This window comes from Aedes aegypti, chromosome 3, assembly GCF_002204515.2.
Source record: "Aedes aegypti strain LVP_AGWG chromosome 3, AaegL5.0 Primary Assembly, whole genome shotgun sequence".
Taxonomy (NCBI): domain Eukaryota; kingdom Metazoa; phylum Arthropoda; class Insecta; order Diptera; family Culicidae; genus Aedes; species Aedes aegypti.
In genome coordinates this window covers 373,038,707-373,057,740 of record NC_035109.1, presented here as the reverse complement: position 1 = coordinate 373,057,740, position 19,034 = coordinate 373,038,707, and the positions used below count along the sequence as shown (strand labels likewise).

The following is a 19,034-nucleotide window of genomic DNA, read 5'->3' as shown; positions in this document are numbered from 1 at the left end:
TCTGCCGCCTCGTTCAGGTGCTTCTACGTAGTCCCTCATCGGAGTCGGCGTTAGGCGTGGGCCCATACTCCACTGCACTGTGACGTCACGCATCAATTTTGACAGGTACTGGTCCTGTTGTTTACCGTTTGGACTTTTTTCGAATCTTTCTTAATTTCGTGAAAGTTTGCTGCGAGGAGAGGTCAAACCCACTGCAGATACCCACGGATTGTATTATTCTATCTTCCTACCGTGGAAAATCGTCACCATCAGCATGCTGGTGATAGAAATGCGAAGATGAAAAAATGATGGAAAAAACGACTAAGTCCGAAACGTAAACAACAGTACCAGCAGCTGTCAAATAAGTGAGGTTAGGCTCGTCATATGCAGCGCTCTATAACCTGTTGGAAATAACTACAAAAACTTACAGGGATGCTTCCGTCTCACACCAGGCTACTGACAGATATCGCTACCATGGGTGCTTACATTCTTTTATTCAAGTCTGGGTATACTTATTTACAATCTACTCTGCTCAAGACGCTACCACTACCATTTTTCACCCACAGAAATCTCCACAGCAGGCTGTCTGATGTATCTGCTCTCCAACATTCTCGGTGTTGGCTGGTATGTGGTATAGGTCCTGTTCGATAGCGGAGATGAATTGAATAAGTCGTTTTGAGTTTGTATTAGCTTTGGATGTGTTTGTTTTGGTGGTTTGAATAACAATGAGCTTTAGTACAAATTAGAGCAGTATTTATAGCAAACTTGGAAGCTAGTTCTGTTGTTTCTGGAATACGACGGAATACTAGGACAGCTGGTTACTACAATAAACATAGTCGGCTACTGCGATGCAATAAGCAGGATGGAAAAATATCGAATATATTTGTTTTCGAGAATACACCTCAAAATTTGCGATTATTTACGAATAGGTATCGATTTCGATAGAAATTTCAATCGTTGGTGGAAGAGATGGGTCCTTATTATGGATCAAATCGACTCCATATTATGGATCAGAACACTATAAAAGCAATTTATCTGTGATGTTAACGAATGGTGAAAGCATACGTTTTGGCGTTTCTTACTAAAACTCTAGATTTGGGTTCATTCAAATATTACGTAACGCAAAATTTGCCAATTTTAGACCCCCTCCCTACCCCACGTAACAACATTTGTATGAAGAATTTCAAATTTTTGGATGGACCCTAACACTATGTAAGACCCCCTCCCTCCCCCTGTTGCGTTATGTAATATTTGAACGATCCCTTTGCTTTTGCAAAGTTTTTATGAAAATTGTTAGAGCGAGACAAAAGATAGGGAAAATAAAACAGTCTCCCGTTTTTCAAGCATAAGAAATCTTTTGAATGGCTTGAATCTTGAATGGCTATTCAATAATGAAACGTCCTGTTTGATCTTGCCGTGTAGTAGATTGAAAATGTTTTCCACAGAATTCTTCTTCTGGACTGAGACTTGAAATGTTTGGAAGTTCTTCTATTTCCCAAAACTGTTCGGTTAGTTTTTCTATATTTTCGATAGAAAAAAAGTTGCATAGCTGAGGAACGTTCATAGTGGGTTCATGCAATACTCCAGCTACCACCCATCCCAAATGGGAAATGGTTTCAGAAGATCGAAGAACAATTCCGCTCCATTCAGCATGTCTACCTTATCGGGTCTATGGAATTCAGGATCTGCTAGTTGGATTTCATTGAGAATTTTCCAATTCTATGTTGAAATTTTTGATTCTGGAATTATTCCAGTCACATTTTCTGATACTAAACATTAAAAAATTGCTTCATAGTTACTAGTACAAGAACGAGTTTTCACTTCAACTTTATCACGTGCAAATCTTTTAACTGCATTTATTCCAGTGATTGGAACATGAGTGCGTTTCTTTTGGATTCCAAGACAATTATCCAATGATTTTCTAATAAAGTTAACTTGTGAGCCACTGCCCAACAAAACACAGCAGGAGTGAGGCTTATTGTTCTTGTCGAAGACATCTACCATGACAATGAGCAGCAAAACGGCATAACTACAGAAACAAGCTGTGGATACTTGTTGTATTTTTTCCTAATCAGATTCTGTATTATTAGGATCATATTCAGATTGTGGAGAACAAGGCATGTACTGCTTGTGAATCGAAACATTAGATTTTACATCTTTCTTGATTTTATCATTATCGTGCACATGAAGAGTAACGTGATGACGTTTATCACATTTGCGGCATTTTTTGTCTGATGGGCATTCTCTTAAAAGATGTCCTTTTCGTAAACAGTTGAAGCAGACCTGAGTTGCTCGAACTTCCTCAATGTTTTCCGTCGTACATAAACCAAAGAAGCTTGAACACTGAGAGTTTGCGTGGTTTCCACTGCAAAAATCACATCTGATTTGAATTTTTTTTGTCGCTGCGAGGCTTTTTTTGAGGATTCAATGAATTGGAGTTTTGTTTGATTTGAACAATTGATGGATGTGATGATATTTCACAATTCGCTAAAATTTGACATCTGGATTCGAGAAATTCTTTAGTTGGTTTATACTTTTGTACGATGACTTGACTGACTGTTTCATTGATTTTGAATACTTTCCAGATTTTTCCGCCAAAATTTCGTGGTGTATCATCAAAGAATATAAGATTACGATTCTAATGACACTTTGATTTAAAATTTTGGTCGACCCATTGCTGAGGAAATTAGATATGATTTTTTCAGTGTGTTTTTTGAAAAATGTTACAACTTTAAGTGAAAATTTAGTATACAAAATTAAAAAAATGTTTTTGGAAAAATACATACGAAGTAAGAATAGAATAGATTGCGAGGATCATAGTGTGCTGTGTTCAACAAAGGACGTGGAAAATTTTCATCCGTCAAATTTAAGAATTTTCTAATATTCAATTGTCTGATAGTTTTCTGCATTTATTATACTATGAAGTTGAACATTTAAGTATATGCACCAAACTGTAGTGCGAGTAGTGATTGAAATGTGAAATGTGACCTCGTTCGATGAATTTGATCGGAAGAGATACAAATGTTTCTACCGTTCGCTGTTGTGAAAAGAACGACACTCGGTTAACACAACCTGTGAGAAGTACTGGATCTCTATCGATGAATTATTATTTCAAACACAATGATGTTGCTGTTGCCAAGATCGGCCAACTTTCAGCAATGTGGGAGCCGGATGTAGTGGCAGGCTGACTCCAGTCGAAGGAAGTGGTCATGGCTTATGTCAGTCTTATTATCCAGATATGATTGAAGCAATTGCAACCTGGAATTTTCGACACCTAAAAAAACGAAGTTTCTCCAAGTTTAAGCATTGGAGCTACGTTTGGTAAGATGCGCTGTCCAGCGCACGGAAGCAAATGAAATATTGAACAATTCTCCCAGAAACGGAAAATTTTGTCATTCTTGGCCACCGGAAAGCTACCGTTCATTGCTTCAAGTGCAACATACAACCCCTGGTGGTAACACAGCGAGATTCACGACCCAGGAGAGTCAACACAACAATCGTTGGTACACTACTGTAATTTGGTGAGATCGTTTCAAATCATTTATATTATATTTTTTTATTACATTGCACACAACGGGAATATGAATTCATGGTTGAGCTCACCAAATAGGAGACTACCCTGTATACTATAATGTTCCAAATCATGTCTGATGTTTCAAAAATGTATTATCAATTTAACAGAAAACTGTTTTTAGTTTTTGTTTAGCGGGAAAGGGGCGAAATAAGTTTTCATTTCGTTTCAGAGAGCGAGTAAAGGCGCTTAAGCCTAGGCTCTAGAGCCAGGACATGAGGAGGAAATACCTGTGTCCCATCCCAGGAGAAACTACAACAATGGAGTGCGCATTAACTTTCTTAGCAACGCCACTCCCAACGATCTTACCTATAACCCTGAGTTGAAACGGTTGGTACGGTTGTCCCCGTTTCTTCATACCTCAAATTGGAAATTTTTCGCCTATCATGTTATTCATTCGTGGTTAACCTGATCGTCGTAATCTTTCCAGTTGTCTTCAATCCCAAAGTCTGCACAGTGGGCCTGGCCATTTTAATATTTGTGTAATATTACTGATATTCTGCAAATATTAATGCTGACAAGAAAATACCTTAACAAATCTAGGTATTTCCAGGATGCTTTTCAATATTGGCTGTGCAAGCGCTTAGATTAGATTAGATTAGATTAGATACATACGAAGTAAGAATAACTCTTTGCCTTTCGAATGCGGTTTAAATAGTTTGAATTGGACTTGTAATCACGGAGATATGGACAGAACACTTTTGTATGTTTTTGAGGGGGTGAACCCAAACTTTTGCACGGGAGTGTATGTGAGTTTCGACGATTTCGACCCGTTGGTTTTCAAAACGTTCCGTTAGATTATTCCAGGCTTGATTATAATTTCCGTCGCTCATAATTTTTGCATTAAGAACATGTGCAGCGAATTCAAGTTAAGCTTTATCTAAATGATATAGTTTTAAAGCATCTGAATCCGGCGATTTCTCCATGAGTTCTTGGAAAATTTGCTTTAAATTTAGGCCAATTTTCATATCTTAAATCAAAGGTTGGAATAGGTACTGTTAAAGGTTGTTGTTGAACGTTTATTTCAGGCGATGGGTTACAAGATGAATTTATATTTTCTTTGACGAGACAAAAGAGTTCTTCTATGGCGATAGAACAATGATTGTAAAGCTCTTCAAAAGCAGCAAAAACTTCATTTTGTTCGGAAACAGCTTCGTCAGGTATGAGAATCAGTAGGAAATCGGATCCTATTCCTGGCACTTTTGATTCACTTCGGCAGTGGGGATTTTCAAAAGCTACTGAGTTCATATTTGACCACAATATGCATCAGGTTAAAGTGCTTCTTATTTCAAAATTTTAGACAGTTTCTTTCTTCTATCATGCTTTGTTTTGTTAGTGGGGAGGGATCATAGCTGCATGATCAGGATTCACCTTGGTAAGTGATGCGATTCATGCAACCTTAATTAAAAAAAAACACCTATAAGTACTCTAAAGACAACGTGAACATACGATAAGTCGACTATTTTAGCGTCGAGCCATTCAAAGGTTATTTTTTAAATGATAAAAATTAGGTAAAAGGAAAGGAATGGGTTTTTAATATTAACGGACAAGAGTCTATGTCGACACTTACAGTGACGAACTGTTTATATTTTGTTCAATTCATTGAAGTAATATTCCCACCGTTGTCATAATAAGGTGTTCCATAATATATTTTACATTTAAAATAAAAGCATGAAACGAGCTCACCAAATTGATCATCATTCGTCCTTGATGCGTGCAAACTAAAACAAGAAAAAAAAAACTCCGGCGACGCGACGACGCAAATAATACGATTTTTCTAGTGAAGAGGAAACGATGCCAAATCCCAAACCCCCAAGACACAAATCTAGAGATCCAGACAGCCGCTCAAGCAGAAAACCTTATCGATTGGTCACCACCAGCGAGCGAGCATTCGATCAAGTTCTCTGCCCGATTCGCTGTCCGGCTCTCCAGACCCGTGCATCCGAAAATTTTAGGTCCGGCCACGATGCATCTTCATCTTCTGCTTGGGCTTTAACGAACCACTGCCCATCAGCACGCGTGCAGAATAACCGTTTCATTTTAGCTATATAGACACTTTTTTTCACAAACTGCACCAGCCATTTCACTGGTTCCACAAGCCGAATCTACTAATTTGCGGAGACGATAAAAACGTGACAGATGAATTTTCCTGATTAATCCTACAAATTGTCAAGTCAACAAAGTGTTTCAATAGTAAAACTATTGACAAACAATCAATTTACTGTTGAAAAACAACCAAACAAAATTTTAACAGGTTTCGAAATATTCAGCCAGGTTGCATAATTGTTTGTTCAATCACTTTTTATAAAAAAAAACTTTTTTTTGTAAAGAAATAGTCGATCAAAGTCGGAGAAAAGAGAGGGTTAAGCTTTGCATCCTTCTTTAAGGCTGGGATCATTTACCATTCCAAGTCCGCCGTATGCCTAAGAGCGACAGCTTCTCCGTGCCTCGTATCGCCTTCAGAACTATGGCGTATTTCACGTCCTCCGTTTTGATAACGAGGGCCACGCCTTAGTTCTTTCGTTCCACTGACTTCAGTTTAGGATTTCCTTGGTCCTTTGCTTACTACCTGGGAGGGAGGCACAGATACTACACACGAAATATAGAACAACGTTTGTTTGAACTGCAAGATAACTCTAGCTTGCCAACAACAATCAAGGCAGGCTTGGGGAAAATCGCTAGTTTTCTTTTGCTGTGTACCGTTTTGACTCATATCTCGAACACTTAAGGCCAAGCGTGACTTCAAATGCATCTCATGAACATAAATTAGATGATATCTGTGAAAATTTCAATTCGTTCATCAAGTCTGATTGATAGCTGTTGGGTGTGCCGGTAAAAATGTTTATTTTAACGTATTTAGTAGTGTTTCTACGTAAAAGTATGGAACATACATTTTGAATCAAATGCCGAACACTGTGTTCATTCTGTCTCATATTCCGAACACCTTGATTCAAATTCCGAACAGCACGATAAATCGTATTCAAATTAATAATTTCGCATATAAATTTATCTGAGCTGGTTTTACTAGCCTCGAACTAGAGAATCATCACTTCTCCCGAGGTCTAAAACAGATTGGAATATATTCAAATGTAATTGGAATTGACTGCCATTTCCTAGTAATTTGATGACATATTTCAGTGAAACATTTCAACCAAATCGTCATACAGAAAGCGGGTGTTCGGAATATGAGTCTGTTCGGAGTTTGAGACAAAACGGTACTTTCGATCTTTCCTGACAAACATGGATGAAGGGCCACAGTTTTCTATGCACTAAATATTCATTTTCATTGGAAAAAAAAACGATGCGTTTTTCAGTGCTTTATATTCAATCAGATTGAAAGGTGCGCACGTGACATTACTTGCATTATGTGTATAAATTGATTTTCATTCGATTTTTGTCACTTTTGATGAAATGCGAAAATGTGTTTCAACCAGTTACGCGCTTTGTCCATGTTAGTCCAATGTCTGAGATCTGGGCTCACAGTGACAGTTCGTGACAGCGGAATCCCGGCTCACTATGACGTACAGACATTTTGTATTGGTTTCTCCCTCCCAGCTTACTACTATTGCATTGTACTCACTCGTGGTTCTTGTGCAAGCGCTGTTCGGTTCGGGCCATCCCAACTAGCCCCACTGTTTTATCTTAACCTTAAACTTGAGGTTAGCTTCTCCACTGTTAGCACGTCCTCTTGATCGCGGTAACCGAGTAGGTCGCATTTCTCATAGCAAACATGCGTCTTTTCGCCAAGTATTCATCCTCGGAAGGTCCCCATTCCCACAGAGCTGATCAAATAAGCTCGTGTGACATATTGGCGTTACCTGTGAAGGTCTTTGGTGTCGCTCGGCTTAATAGCTTTTTTGGTTTCTTCCTTGGCAAGTTGTGACTTGACTCTCTCATATTTAGTCTTGCTTTGCAGCCAACACTGATTGTCACAATATCAGCAGCCTTAAAGTCAAAGCTCGATAAAAGGCTGTATTTTATATGGGATAAATGACATGTAGCTATCAATATGAAGTTTTCATTTGACAACAGCGAAAAAACATCTCAGTGCAAAAAAAATCTACTCAACGTTAGCTTTCGAAGTCTCCGTAGTAGATTAAAGCAACCTAAACTTAGGTAAACTCGAAACAACCCAAATTTCGCTGATTCCATTGAACTTCGACGTTAGGTCGGTGCGTCTCTCTCTGTTTTTGACAACATTGCTGTTGCGAGAGAGGCAAAACAATCCAACCGTGGGTAAAAACTAGATGCAGTTTACCCTAATTTGAATTTAAAGAACTTATTTTTTGGGTAGTCTGATTTCTCCGTGTAGAATCATAATAATAGTCTGCTTTCATAATTACCTCGATGGACCATTCAAAGGCCTTCGCATCGATTCCGTATTCGATATTTCCCTATTTCGATGGTCATTCAATATCGAGATATAAAGAATAGACTATACAAGCAAAATATTATACCTATTAGGTTAGCATTACCACGTAATCCATCTCTCGTACAAATAATAATAAAAAAATACGGAAAACACACATCAACAACCCGTCAAAATGGCGAAGGCGATGACGTAAGGTCAACAAAGCCGCGTCTCCGTCGAAGATTATATATTTTCGGTGGGAACATTTTCTCCTGCCACTGACTATAGTAGCTAAGCCTGTCTGACTGGAGGAATCCGCGATGACATCATAAAATAGTAGCTAAATCCCGCACCGTTGTTATTTCGACCGTTGAAGCCGATGGGGAATCTTTCCCGCGTTTCGTTGTTGCCTTGGAGATGCTGACGGGAAAACGAAAACAAAGAAAAATTGAAAGCATAGCTTACTTGGTTGGATCGAAGTCCGTTGAGAAAAAAAAGCGAAAAGAAAATGGTTCATAAATGTTGTCTTCCAGAACGCAAAACATGTGTTAAATGTTCATCAAAATTGGTGGAGGTTTTTTTCTACTTCTCTTGGATGGAGTTGTGTTTGCGTTTTTCTACCGTTGTTTACGCACTGGGCGTTGTTTAAGGCATAACATGGAATGGTTGTTTTAATTACATTCGGTTGCCATCAATCTCTTCGCTGTGCCGGGTGGGATTATCAGCGAAATGGTCGATTATTTATGATTTTTTTCAACTAACTTTTTTCTCGGTGTCATGAGGGATACCAGTGAACAAGGTCCGAATCGACAATTTAGAGGGAAAAAATAATCTGTACTCATTGATTTTAGACGTTTGATGTCTTCAGAGAAGTTGTTCGTAAATTTATTTTTTAGATAGATACTTAGGAAAAACTTGACAACAATTTACGAAACAAACTCTAAATTTTGTCTACACTTTTTATATTAAACTTTGGGAGGGATTATTAGAGTATGTTTAAAACTACAAATGAACTTTAACACTTCACTTTTTGCAAAAATAAAATACTAAAATCACTAAGGTGAGCAAATACCTTTAAACTCTAATATGTGTTGCGTATCTTGACAGATAGGCCTATTTCGTCTGCGACTTACAGACTTCTTCAGTGTCGAGTGCTCGACTTGACTTGACTTGACAAGTCGAGCACTCGACACTGCAGAAGTCTGTAAGTCGCAGACGAAATAGGCCTATCTGTCAAGATACGCAACACATATTAGAGTTTAAAGGTATTTGCTCACCTTAGTGATTTTAGTATTTTTTTTTTTTTTTTGCAAAAAGTGAAGTGTTAAAGTTCATTTGTAGTTTTTTTTCTAACTTTTGTGTTTTCAGTTTAACGTTAATGTGGTATTCAGAGAAGTTGTAGGGAAATTAATAATATACATGTTAGCTGAATATTGAAATTTAATAAATCTTGTAATTTGAAAGTTGTAAAAAAATTGTTTTTGCAATTTTTATATGATATCCAGCTTCATACGTCTATAAACAACGAGACTAGAGCAAACAGTTTTTCCCGCTAAACTGTTGACGCGGACCATTGTATTGTGCAGTCATGAGCATCATCTGCTTTCTATTCGACTAACAAATTTCCATTCAAACTTGCAAATGAGCCAATCGGGAATATCCGGAATAGCAATGAGATAATGGGAAAATCCTATCCACTAAATGACCTTACCGGCAGTTTTGTCTTACCTTCCATTCTTCACTTTCTCTCTAATCCCCAGGTACATTGACTTCCTCTATCGGGTCCTGTCGAACAACGAGCTGCCGCTGCTGGAGGAAACGCAGAAGAATCTGGCCAATTCGGGGGGCGCCACCGGCACGGGACCTCTACAGTTCAGCGGCAGTGGCATCTTGGCGCACGAGAAGCTCAGCTACCTGTTCAGCGTTTGGCGCATGGAAGGCGATTGGAGCAATGGGAGCAGCTCAGGAAGCAGCAGTGGAAAGGAATGAGGGAACTCTGAAAGAGAAAGTGACAATGCTACAGCCGAAGTATTATTTAGTGCCTAAGTCTGATTGTTCCTACACGCAGTTGTAATGCGAAGCCTGAAACGTAGGAATCGTATGGAAAGTAACTGTAAATTTGCGCAGGAAGCAGCTTCGTCCAAAGAAGAAAACTATTCCAAAAATCAAAGAAATCCTAGATGTAAGAATAAAACTAGAGCTTAAAGCCAATCCAGCCAACTGTATTATATGTTGTTGTTACAAAGTGTCAGAGACAGGTAACTGCGGGAATCGTCCACGCTTGACCAAGTCAAGCCTGGAAGCAGACGGATTCCGGTAATCTGTCCATAATCAGTGGGATACCGAATAATCGCTTTAAATGTCGTTTTTAGAGCTGATTTATTTCTCAAGTGTCACATCCAGTAAGCATTTCCATTTTATGTGTATGTTTCTAGTTCTATTGCCATTTTTAATGCCTTTTATATATCTATGATCTACTCTGTTGAAAGCAATATCCAAAATGCTTTAGGATGTAAATAATTACAAGTGACTGAAAGAATCAGTAACTCTGTGCCATAAGGATCCAAAGAATCAAAAACAACGATACGAAATAAATAATGTAGAAGTCAATACATGGTGATGTTAATTATCCGAAATTTATTGAAAGTGGACCACAACTAAGAAAAATAAGCAAAAGCGGTAAGTACACTTCAAACTGTTAACAGGAACTACTCTTGAATAAACCGAGTATAATTTATTCGTTACGTCTTATCGACTTTTTCAAGAAGAAAAGTTACCACCAGTGCCTACGCAAGTTAGACTGGTTTCACTAGCCCGAGTTTCGTCAAATTTATTATGGTTTTATGATGGTGTTGAGTGAAACTACGCGTTACGACCATGATTATGATAGATTAAGGTAGGATTCGATGTAAGTGGAATTAATATTTTGAAACCTGGAGGAAATTATCAGAACCCCACTCTGTGCCGTCGGTGCCAAAAGTGGGGTCATGGTACAAAAAAATGTCGCATGGATGCTAAATGCATGATTTGCGGAGGTTCTTCTCACGTCAAGGACGTCTGTCCAGTGAAGGAAGATACCGATAAGTTCGTATGCGCCAATTGCAAGGGCAATCATAGGTCAAATTTTTGGTCTTGCCCTTCGCGCAAGAGAGTCGTTGAGGCTCGTGCCAGGCAGATGATAGATAATATCCGTTACGACAACGGTCGTTTTCGGAATTTGCCTGGTAGAGTATCGAACAATGCTCATTTTTCAGTTAACGACTGCTTGATCCAGAATCATACCCATCAAGAAGATCATAATCATGCTCATTCACAAACTAATTTTAATTCGAATGTATCCCACGGAAAATCCTTTGGCGACATCGTAGCAGGTAATTTGAACTCCTCCCCTATTCGTACTACCCATTCTACTTGTTTCAAATCAAATGGAAAAAAACCCTATCGCCACAGGTAACTCCTACTCCGCTTCTTCATCTACCGAAAATTCTAATGGGAAATCATCAAATGTACCCACTTCAAGTTATATGTCTGCCTCTGATTTTAATTTTCTAACTGAACAATTGAATCTAATGATTGATGCAATGTTCAAAGCCACCCCAAGTAACCAATGAGCACTAACACCAGCATTGATTCAGCATTATATGCGTCTTTACAACAAGATATTAAATGCTCATTGGACTTATAGCTGCTGGTAGTGCTTCGCCAGTGCAGGTTTTGGCGAAATAACAGGCTGGTTTAATGCTACACCTTCAGAATCGTTGCATCCGGCTGTCAAAAAAGTGTAACGCCGTGGAGAGCAAAACAAAACAAAAATATTGTTTCTCTTTCTTTTCTCCGTTGCTGTCTAGCAATGTTTTAATTGTTATTCTTGACGGATTTCACGCCAACTCGACAAAGGGATTGGCAGCACCCCTTTAGAATTCAATGAAACTTTCTGGGTGTGAAGACTATGTGAAACTAAGATACTTTACATACTTTGTTTTTTTTTTCAAAATCGATCTAGACTAACATTTGGAAAGGGTCAAAGTTTATTTTTACTTTTTTATAAACCCGTATAACACGAAAACGGTAAGACCTACAAAAAAGTGTTGTATGGGGGACTATCGTGAAATTTCCTGAAGTTTTAGAAAAAAATATTGAAAAAATAAAAACACATTTTCTACACTGAAAAAAAAATTATTCAAAACTTTAAAGTCGATTTAAAAAAAACGGCCACTTCAGATTTTGATCATCCTTAAGCAAAAAGTTTGGTAATTAAATTTACTAAAAGTCGTCCATACATTGCAAATTGGGCATATTTTAGAGAAAAAAGTTTTTCTAACATCGAATTTTTTAAGTCCCAAAGTTTTTTTTACTTTTTTTATAAACCCGTATAACTCGAAAACGGTAAGACCTACAAAAAAGTGTTGTATGGGGGACTGTCGTGAAATTCCCTGAAGTTTTAGAGAAAAATATTGAAAAAATAAAAACACATTTTCTACACTGAAAAATAAAAGATTCAAAACTTTAAATTCGATTTGAAAAAAACAGCCATTTCAGATTTTGATCATCCTTAAGCAAAAAGTTTCTTAATTAAATTTACTAAAAGTCGTCCATACATTGCAAATTCGGCATTTTTTAGGGAAAAAAGTTTTTCTAACTTCGAATTTTTTAAGTCCAAAATGAATTTTTTATTTTATTTTTATTTCGCTTTAAATAGTCTAGTATGATCATTTTTTCAAATGATAAATGAGTTTTAATCACAAAATAGATTATATTTGTTTTATTGGGAGTAGTTTAAAGAAATAAAACGGAATTATACAGTTTTTTAATTAAATTCAATTGATCTTAAATCGACTTTAAAGTTTTGAATATTTTTTTTTTCAGTGTAGAAAATGTGTTTTTATTTTTTCAATATTTTTTTTCTAGGACTTCAGGAAATTTCACGACAGTCCCCCATACAACACTTTTTTGTAGGTCTTGCCGTTTTCGAGTTATACGGGTTTATAAAAAAAAAAGTAAAAAAAACTTTGACCCTTTCCAAATGTTAGTCTAGATCGATTTTGAAAAAACAAAATATGCAAAGTAGCTTAGTTTTACATACTTTTGACATCCAGAAAGTTTCATTGAATTCTGAAGGGGTGCTGCCAATCGCGTGTCGAGTTGGCGTGAAATCCGTCTCTTGTATCTCACAACAGTTTTTTTGCTCATTAATCCTCGATTGCGGTTTGAAAACATGACCCGGTGATTGGCGGATGGTGGTTCAGCGGAGGCAGCTTGCCACAAGAGAGGCTACAGTCGATGTTATGCTGAGCAATCACTTTTTCCCATATTTAAAGAACATCTTGTTGACAAAGATTGCTTCTATCAATTTCCCCGGTGCAGAATACACCACATTGAGATTTTTTAAAGACACGCTCTTCTCTTCTATTAATCTTAATCAGCTTGCAATGGAAGGAAAACAGTATACCTGGCAATTAAATGTTTCCCTCATAAGAATAGAAAAAAACATAAATTTGCGTAGGCTCGACATCTTGGGTTATGTGTGTTGAAAATGTAAAGGAATACAGGTGATGCTTTTCCTCCAGGCACCCGTTGACAGGTTTTTACGAGAAGTTCCGAAAGTATGAATGCGATACAACATCTTTGGTTACAGCCATCGAAAGTTAAAAGCGGCCTTACAATCGAGGCACAAAGTGTGAAAGAGACAGAGACAGAGTAACATATGCACTGAACTCTTTTTACTCAGCATTCATTTGGCAACAAAGAAGCACTTTGAATGCACCGAACCAAAACTGGTCCGTGCAGACGAAATGCTTCCCAACGACCAAGAGCTATGTAATAGCAATTCTCTTGTTGATTCAATGCAGTCAAGCAATCAAACTGCCCAGATACGGCAGCAAGCAGTGCAAATGCCAAAAACATTCTGCTGCGCGGCTTATTTAAATGCTTGTTGGTTAGCTGGGTGGTTCTATTTTAAGTGAAACTTCATTTGATTCCCTCACAATAACTCATCAAAGCTTTTCTACTAGACGAAACAAATACGTCAAACTTCGGCTACAAATATCACAATGGCCAAATCAACAAACATATTGGGTTGGATACAACGAAAGTTTTTGTTGGCCCATGTAATGTTTCTGTTTTAATTTGTTATTTAGTACATCTTGGTTATTTTGACGCAGGATAACGTTCGGTTATGAAAAGGAAGTTGCATCCTCCAGTTCACGTAGCTTTAATAGGATCCTGATGTCCATGGCAAAGCCTAGACAGTGGATAGAAGATTCCTAAATGTCGAAATGTTTACTAACTAATTGAAACATTTTTAAACAAACGACTTGAGATATTCCATAAAGAACTCTGAAAAATTTCAGAATCACTTCCTGGAGAATCTTTTGGAACAATTCCAGATGTGAATCGTGGATAACTTTCAAAATTAACTCTAAGAGAAATTAAAAAAAAAACTGTTGGGGGAATTCGAATAGTAACTCTTGTGTAAAGAATCGGAAATTCTTGAAGAAAAAATAAATTCCCAGATGAACTCTTTGAATGAAGAAGAAATGTTTAATGGAATTCCTGAAGCAATTCTGGGAGAAACTCTTGATGCAACTTTACGAGAATTTCTCAAGAGAAAACTCATGAAAAAAAATTGTTTCTGTGTAAGCTTTGTAAATAACTCCTTGAGGAATTCACTTGAGAATTCATCATAAGAACCCTGGAGTAATTGTTCACGCAAGTTCAGATAGAAACAAGGAATTCAGATTAGAATAGACAGTGGTGTAACCGTAACTAAATCTCAAGCAATTGTTATGCACTCAGTCACTCAGTACTGTTACCGCCAAAACTTAGCATTATGTGCAACAAACTTCCAGTAAAAAGTGATTGACCGCTCTATAATTGCTTTGAGAATACTTCAGAACAATTAGTCTATACATCAAGATCATATAAAAGGTCATGTCTGAGAACATTACAGTTAATAACCGATCAACAGTTGATGTAGTTAGTCCGTACGTGCCCAGTTTGTAATAGTCCAGAAATACAGTGAATGTTCAAAGTTTATGTGAACAGTATACAGTACAATTCGAAATATACAGTATACAGTATAATTAAAAATACAGTCAAAATAGTAGTTGAAACTAAGTTTGCAATAAATAGCTGTATTAATACTGAAGATTATGCGTACCTGTTCTCCGTTAAATAGTTCAACAAATTCGTGTAGTTAATTCTCCCACAGTTCACATTATCACCGCGACCATTAATGAAAGGTGTCCGACAGATCCCGACTACCACACAGATGCTCTTATGTGCGCAAACATAGTTCTAGATTCAAGTTTTTGAGAATTAACGTTGTGATTCATATAACGGACACTTAAGGCTCCAGTGAAGTAACTCATAAAAAAGTATACAAAATAATCATTCTGTATACCACTTAATACTTTACTTTCGTATGGTGGGTGAATATTCTTCAACATAAATAATTAAAAAAAAAGAAATCTGTGTTTTTTTCTGATTCTTATTCCGGATGTTTCCTTACTTTTGCCTTATACTATATCTTTGAAAAATACTTATTATAAAGAGCTTCGGAAGTGAAAACTTTTGAACGACATAAATTGAAACATTTCGTGTGGCATATTTCCTATATAGAGTAGAGTAGAGTGTCCAGAATTTGAAGCTGTCCGTAATATGAATTTAAATAGTATTTATAAAAATATGTTATGAAGAAATCCACAAAAATACCCAGAAAGAAACATTCACCTCTGGTGGAATCTTCAGAAAGAATGAGAATAAGAATGAATATGAGAAATGTATATTTCATTCTGGTACACAAGATATTTCCAACATCATAGCTTATACTAAGCTAGTTTGTCCTGTCAGATGGAAATTGACTTCTGTTTTTCTAGCTAAACGTTCCGCGTGTTTGTTTATCTACTATCATTCATTCATAGATATCCAGTCCCCAGTTTGATGCTAGGAAGATATGTCGAAATCACCAACCACCAGCTCTCTAACCCTTTTAGTGTCGGATCGATGTGATTTTACGGCAAATCCAAATAGAGAAAATCCCGTCCAAGAAAAAAAAATGTAAACAACCGCACGTTCCGTCAAATTTCTCTGAACCCGAAATCGGAGCGCAGAGTAAGGTGGTCACATCAAAGTAGGCGCTGACTGCGAGGGTTGGAGTCGACGTCAGCGAAGAAGATCCCATTGAAATTCGATCTTTCTTGGAAAACTGAAGTTCCTTTAATGCATCGTCGTCGTCGTCGTCGTTCACTATATCTACATGAACTTCTTTCTAAATAAATCATTCACACTGTCTTGCTCGACTTGTATGGCCGTCAACATCAGTCACTATGGGCTAGGAAAAATCCTACAAAATTTGATAGAAATCAATGAATTTCGAAAATAAATAGAAAGACATTTTGGTATACACTCACACATGTATGCAATATGTAATGAGAAAAACATTTTATTTAAATAAGTTTTTTGGACTTATGTCGTCTAAACTTTGATTTCTGGCCCACAGTGGCGAATCGACGACGAAGCGAGGTCGGCGGAAGACGTAGAGAAAAAAGACGGATTCATGATCATCATTCGGGTTGGATGTTTATTTTTTCGGCTCGCGGGAAAAATTTTAATTAACTTCTTCGGTTACCACCCGCACCAGGTCGGCGGCGACGAGCGAACAATGGAAACGTCGTAGAAAATGGAAAATCTATATGGAAAGCCGGTGCAGTCAGCCAAGCTACTAGATCGAGTATCGTATTTTATTATCTTGTCTGGGTCTGCGGTGGTTTTCGATCTAGTAAACTATGTTTTCTGGCTGGCCGAGGAATGGCTGTCGGAACCGGAGTAGGCTTGGAATTTGCGTGCCCTGGGATGCTGATTGCAAACGAGATGAACAATGGATTCTTTGTGTTCGCTGAGTGGAGTAGAAGGCAGATCGTCTGCGAAATTGATGGAGCAAATGGACCAATCGGAACCTACCCATGAAATCCCTGACGCCACGATTAATCTTCGTAAATTAAATTTTATTTTCGAGTCACTGTTTATCAGCGATGCAGTATTTATGGATCTAAATAATTTTACACTTAATTTACGGCGGAAATTTGTTTCTTTACTTAGGGCTCATCTGCTGTCTGAAAGTGTGTATGAAATGCTGAAACCACAAAGAACAAGCCATTCTTTGGTATAGTAAGGTAGGACAATTTAATCTTATTCTTAGTTGTACAGTTCGAGATCTCTTGGGAAATGTGGCAACTGGCTTTTTGTTAGTTGTCTTCTAATTTTGAATAATTTTTATGTTCCCTGAGCTGACACAGACAACTAGAAGCTACATACAATGGGATGCCGTTTTAAGAATGCTCCATTTTTGGCATCACCTGATTTTGGCAACAAAATGGTTTTTGGCAACATTTGTGAATACTCTTAAAATTCGTTATTTTTTGTAGATGCCATTGTTATTTTTGTTTTAGTTATTTGAACAGCAGATAAGCTTTACGAATGCAGTATCTAGGGCTGCATCTTCGTTATATTCCCCATAATCACACCAGGCTTCCTTGCACGCTTATTTAATTCGAGATATGTTCGCAACGTTCCATGGAGTCAATAATATCTAAAAGTATCGCAACTAGAGTTTCAAAATATTTTCTCAGGCATTATCACATTGTGACCAGCCCTCTTGAGTCTACCGGTAGTTGATATATTTCACGGTGTCTTTTTCATGTAACTTTATAACAAAAAAATTGGCATGTCTCAAATTTGGACCGATGAAAGGCAAGACCTGCTTTGCTGCTAAAATCAAAATAATCCATCGGGGGGTCTAGTGCAACTTTTATTTTTGAAGTTTTGTTGTTTGTATCATCATTTTACATGCACCGTAAATTAATAAATTTTGATGAGGTGAACTGTTGTAACGGATTTAGATGAAAATGGTGCAAAAATCTAGTGTCAATATCTTGTAGATTATATTCTAGACAGCTCTATACCTAAAAATTTACAGGCATGGGTCCGAGTTGTCTCTTCTTTGCTTCATTCATTGTTTAAATTTGCATTGCTTTTACAACTAAGTATGTCAAACAATCTTTTTTCAATTTTAATTTGTAACTCAAGAGCAATATTCATCTTTCTGACTTGGTTTAGGAACAAACGACCGAAAGACAAAAGGTTGAAAGGACAAAAAGTCGAAAAACAAAAGGTTGGAAGGCAAATGGTCGAAAACGCAAAAGGTCAAAAGGACAAAAGGTTGAAAGTGATTTGCGTTATGGAAAATTTAATCATCTTTGAAAGAAGATTTTTGACCTTTTATCCCCTCTTTATTCCTCTTCGATCTTTTGCCCTTTCGACCTTATGTCATAAATTCCAGAATATTGACAAGTTCACATTGTGCCAATGACAGACGTAATATAACACTTAATAAATCCAATATTCCAACCCAAATGCAATAGCAGTACAATGTTGACACTATTGTCCATGCGCTGGTTATGATGATTGACAGAACATTTCTTTTGTTTGCGATGGAAAAACAAACAGGATTGCTGAGCAATATTTTATAATTAGCCAGTCTAGGGCTGAAAATCTATTAAATAAAGATAATAATATTAATAATAATGCTGACAAATATACACTTCCTTGTTAACTTGATGGTAGAAAAGTGCTAATGAATTCAAACAAACATCGATAGGTTTAATTCATAACAAATCTACCTGTGAAAAATTGATGGTGTGATCGTGGCATTTTGCTCAGAGATCTCAATAAGATGCTGTAATGTTCAGTTTTAGCATAGTTTTATTAGAGTTGTACTGAATTCTATATTAATACATAAAACAAATAACTTCAACCAGCTTTGAAAATGTTACTCAGTAACTTTTCGATTGTGCTAGCCTAATAACGAAATCATACGAAGCTTTAACAAAAATCTCAGACGAATCTTAAGATTATCCGATTACTCCAAAAAGGAGCCAAAAACAGTGATCTTTAGTGCAACCAAATTTGTTTGCCATTTATATCCAGCAGTTCTCAAGTACTATGTTTCGTATATATGTTGTGTTCAAAACGTATGAAAGCGCTAACTCGAACGACCTTTGATGCTAATGTTCCATCAAAAGACGTTCGAATTGGTGCTATAATTGAATTAGAAGAGTCACAGAATTCAAAATC

General features: G+C 37.1%; 1 protein-coding gene and 1 long non-coding RNA gene across 2 annotated transcripts in view; one reads left to right on the top strand and one right to left on the bottom strand.

The window, feature by feature from the left end:
* The window catches only part of LOC5576491 (protein twist), a 46,570-nt gene extending 36,059 nt beyond the window's left edge, over positions 1-10,511 (top strand). Inside the window, exon 2 of the mRNA XM_001662633.2 lies at positions 9,662-10,511. Coding sequence (XP_001662683.1) covers positions 9,662-9,890 — 229 coding nt within the window. The 3' untranslated portion in view covers positions 9,891-10,511. The remainder of the gene's footprint in view (positions 1-9,661) is intronic.
* Positions 7,948-9,705, bottom strand: LOC110678496. The gene is made up of 2 exons (XR_002501662.1): positions 9,630-9,705; positions 7,948-8,321 (listed from the first exon to the last, which is right to left on the bottom strand). It is a non-coding gene; the product is annotated as an uncharacterized LOC110678496 (long non-coding RNA).
* Positions 10,512-19,034: the final 8,523 nt, after the last annotated feature.